Source organism: Chrysochloris asiatica, unplaced genomic scaffold (assembly GCF_000296735.1).
Source record: "Chrysochloris asiatica unplaced genomic scaffold, ChrAsi1.0 scaffold00024, whole genome shotgun sequence".
NCBI classification, from domain to species: domain Eukaryota; kingdom Metazoa; phylum Chordata; class Mammalia; order Afrosoricida; family Chrysochloridae; genus Chrysochloris; species Chrysochloris asiatica.
The window spans coordinates 3563783-3568008 of NW_006408542.1; the positions used below are offsets into that span (position 1 = coordinate 3563783).

General features: G+C 37.1%; 1 protein-coding gene across 1 annotated transcript in view; it reads right to left on the bottom strand.

The window, feature by feature from the left end:
* HEATR5B (HEAT repeat containing 5B) overlaps nt 1-4226 on the bottom strand; it is a 205163-nt gene that overhangs the window by 176097 nt on the left and 24840 nt on the right. The window contains exons 8-9 of the mRNA XM_006839450.1: nt 2905-3060; nt 1314-1564 (exon numbers count right to left, since the gene is read on the bottom strand). Of these exons, the coding sequence (XP_006839513.1) occupies nt 1314-1564; nt 2905-3060 (407 nt within the window). The remainder of the gene's footprint in view (nt 1-1313; nt 1565-2904; nt 3061-4226) is intronic.

A 4226-nucleotide genomic window follows, 5' to 3' on the forward strand; every position in this document is an offset into this window, starting at 1 on the left:
GGAAACCCTGTTCAGGGTCACTATGAGTCGGAACCGACTCCATGGTATTTAACAACAAAACCTCCAAGCCAAGGTGTCAGATTATATACATAAACCACAGTACATTTTTTTTGTCATTACTATAAACAGTGGTTGTGTAGTGGAATCTCATTGTGGTTTTGATTTGAATTTTCTTAAGGGCTAATGATGTTGAACATTTATCATATGATCTTTGGCCATTGTATATAACATGTTGGTGTTAGCTGCCATCCAGATGCCCTCAACTCCTGGTTACCCCATGTACAATGAACAAACTGCTGTACAGTCTGACACCATTCCCATGATTGGTTCTGGACTGAACTGTTGTGATCCACAGGATGTTTCATTGGCTGATTTTTGGAAGCAGATCATGAGGCTTTTCTTCCTAGTTCCTTTTAATGTGGAAGCTATATCTCATTGTTCAGCATGACAGCAATACACAAGCCTCCATAACAAATGGGTAGTAGCCACTCGCAGGATTCAAGCTTGGGTCTCTTATACATAAGGCAAGAATTCTACCAGTGAACTAAAATACTCCATTTGTATATTGTAATAATGTGAAATTTTAATAGTAAATTTTAAACTCTGATATTTTAATAATTATTACAATATATATCTGTGTCAAAAATAAATTTTAAAATACTACTATACCCACACAAAGTTTATTATTCCTCTGTCATTCTTAAGTGCCACTGGGTTGGTTCTGACTTACAACAATCCTACATAGGGTTTCTGAGGAACAGCTGGTTGGTTGGAACCACAAACTTTGTGGTTAACAGTCTAGTGCTGATCCAACAGTGCCACACCAGGAATCCTATTATTCATATATCAGAATTAAATACCAAATTTTAATGAAGGCCTGCTAACCCCATATTGTTGTTAAGTACTGTCGAGTTGGCTCTGACTCATAGTGAGCCATAGGGTATCCGAGGAGTGCCTGGTGAGTTTGAACCACCAACCTTGCAGTTGAAACTGACCTTGTGGTCCAGTGCTTATCCTCACCAGGACTCCACCAAACCCCATATTAGCAAACAGTATATTTTATATAACGATAGAAAAGCTATTTTCATTTTATCATCCAGTTCCACATTAAACACAAGGGTTCCAATCAAAACCACCACTCAGCCTACCCAACTTGAAAGAGTACAATCAATGGCATTAATTGTACATGTAGAAATCACTTAAATGGTGTATGTTCTGCTGTGTATCATCAACAAAAATAAATACCTCTAAGAAACAAGAAACAAATCACAGCTTTTAAGACAGCATTTATAATCCTATAATATCTGTCATACCTTTCCCTTGGCATGAGGAATGCCCAGAGGACACTGATGAACTCCACCTAACAAGGCAGCCATTGCAAAACTGTATCCACTAACGGCTTCTGGTGAAGTCTTCAAGTTGTTGAGGCGTTCTGCACACCTGTCTAGAAAAGGTGTCAACTGGAAAGGTAATGCCACAGCCACACAGCGCAAACACCAGGCAGCAGCAAGACGAGCAGCCATACTTGGATGAAGAAGTACTGAAGTCACGGTCTCCAAAAGTCCTAAAAAAGAAACACTCAAAAAGATTACTCTTTAATGAAGTAAAGAGTTCATGGACTAATAGACTGTGTATGGTGGAGGGTACGTGCAGTGGAGTTAGTTCCAATTCATAGTGACCCTGTATAGGGTTTCTGAGGCTGTAAATCTTTACGGGAGGAGAAAGCCTCATCATTCAGAAACAACTGGTAGATTTGAACTGCTGACCTTAAGATTACCAGCCCAATTCACAACCACTACGCTACCACAGCTCCTCAGACTATGTATAACATACTAATTAAAATTATAGTCATTATTGTTTCACAGTTTAAGAATTCTGTCAGAAAACATATGCATTAGTCATAAGCAGTAGAGTAACTTAAGGGAGCATTTTATAAAGCAATATAGCAAAATTATACCCAATAAAATATAAATGCTAATGTAAAATTATATCATAGTCTTTGATAAATATTATCAAGTCCTGGTGTACTGCAGGATAAGGTCCATTTGAACCGTAAGGTGGCGGTTCAGACCCACCAGCAGCTCCTCAGAAATCCAACGCAGGGTCACTAAGAAGCTCTGGTAGCTTAGTGGTTACAAATCAGGCTGTCAATCTCACAGTCAGCAGTTCAAAATTACCAGCTGTTCCGCGGGAGAAAGATGAGGCTTTCTGCTCCCATAAAGATTTACAGCCTTGGAAACCCTGCACAGGGTCGCTACGAGTCAGAATCAACTCCATGGCACATAACAACAACAACAACAAATGAGTTGGAACCGACTCAAAAGTATACAACCGATAACAAGTAAACATTAGTCAATGATAAGAAATAAAACGACCATAACTCTTTTTGCTTTATCTTCCAAAACTTTATTTTACTATTTAATTCAATATTGACTATCATAGTGAATTGTTGTTACGTGCCATTGAATTGGTTCCAACTAATAGCAACCCTGCAAAGGGTTTTCAAGGAGCTGCTGGTGGGTTTGAACTGCCAACTTTGTGGTTCACAGTCCAGTGCTTATCCTACAGCTCCATACCAGGAGTCCATCATATTGAATTGTTGTTGTTACATGTTGTCGAGTGGGTTCTGACCCATAGCGACCCTGTAAAGGGTTTTCGAGAAGCTGCTGATGAGTTTGAAGCGCCGACCCTGTGGTTCAAACCGACGTAGTGGTTGAGTACGTATTCTACAGCATCACACCAGGACTCCATCATAGTGAATAATTATCTTCAATTACAAAATCCAATTTCAACAAATGATCTAAACTGCTAATATAACAATGAGCAGTTAGGAGTTAAGTATCAAAATACACACGACTTTTTAAAACAGTACACAATATTCGCACTATTGACTGAATATCATACCTATAGATGTTTCCTGAATAAGAGGGGACGCAGTGGCATTTAAGCTCTGGACCAGGCTCCCAAGCTCTTGGAGGGCACAGACCATCACATGCTGGCTTGCTGCAATGTCTGCTGCCCCAGATTTGTTTTCATTACTCGTATCATTCACTACTGCTTCTGGAAACGAACACAAATTCATGCATTTGCGTGAATTAAATTGTCATGTAATTTTCTTGGCTTACAAAGTCCCTGTTTTTAAATCATAACAATTGATTCCTAGGTATTAAACAGCAGTTATTTCTCAACAGAAAAATTCTATTGTTAAGTGACACATAAGTGACTTAACAAGAGTGTTTAGTGACTTCGTGATAATGCTTAAATATACACTAAGTTATCATGTCTGCTTCTAGGAAGACAACATACTCTTACTTTGTGTACTTGAATATACAAGGGACAACAAGTCACAGTATATAAAAGCTCAGACTCTGATGAAAGAAAACATGAGTTCAAATCCCAATGATATCTGTCATATTAGTTATGTGATACCAGGTAAGATATTTAACTTTGTAAGTCCCACGATCTTTCTCTGTTAAAAGAGCTTATGTGCCTTTTAAGATGATTAATATTATGATCGTTAATAGCTAATGAATCTAAAGAATTAAGCACAAAGCTGCTCCCAGTACACATTTAATAACTGTCAGCAGATACTACTGTTACTTTATTAATGTTATTCCAATATATTGATACCATCACTATTAAATTATGGATTAGAAAGTGGATCTACAAGAAGGCAGCTTTGGACCCTGATACTAGAATGTTCTTGAAAAGTTGTTGTACTTACCTCAACCCCGCCATTTTAATTTTCACTAGAAACAAAATCTATTTAACATGGGATAATTAAAGACTCCTTGTCAAATTACTAATTGAGAATATATTATGGCCCATGAATCCCAAACACACTGTATTTAAGTCTGCTTTTAGGTGTTTTTAAAGCCAAACAGCTAATCTATGACCTTAATATTAATAAACTTTAAATCACTGTAAATTTTCCTTATTTTTGTATTTCACACAATTTGATTATAATAATATACAATATAGAATAATAGAATAAAAAAGGGGCTCAAAAGTTCACGGAAAAATTGAATGAAAAGATAATGGAATTTTCCCACAAACTTTTTGAAGCCCCCTAGTCTATTATAAACTATAATTAAATACCTCCTTCTTTTCCTAGAAATTTCTGGACCTGGAAATGTGTGAATTCTGTTTTTTGATCACTAAATTATAAACTCCCTAGACAGATACTATCTGATTTTGACTCACTCTATTACTCCCTCCTAGCTCTG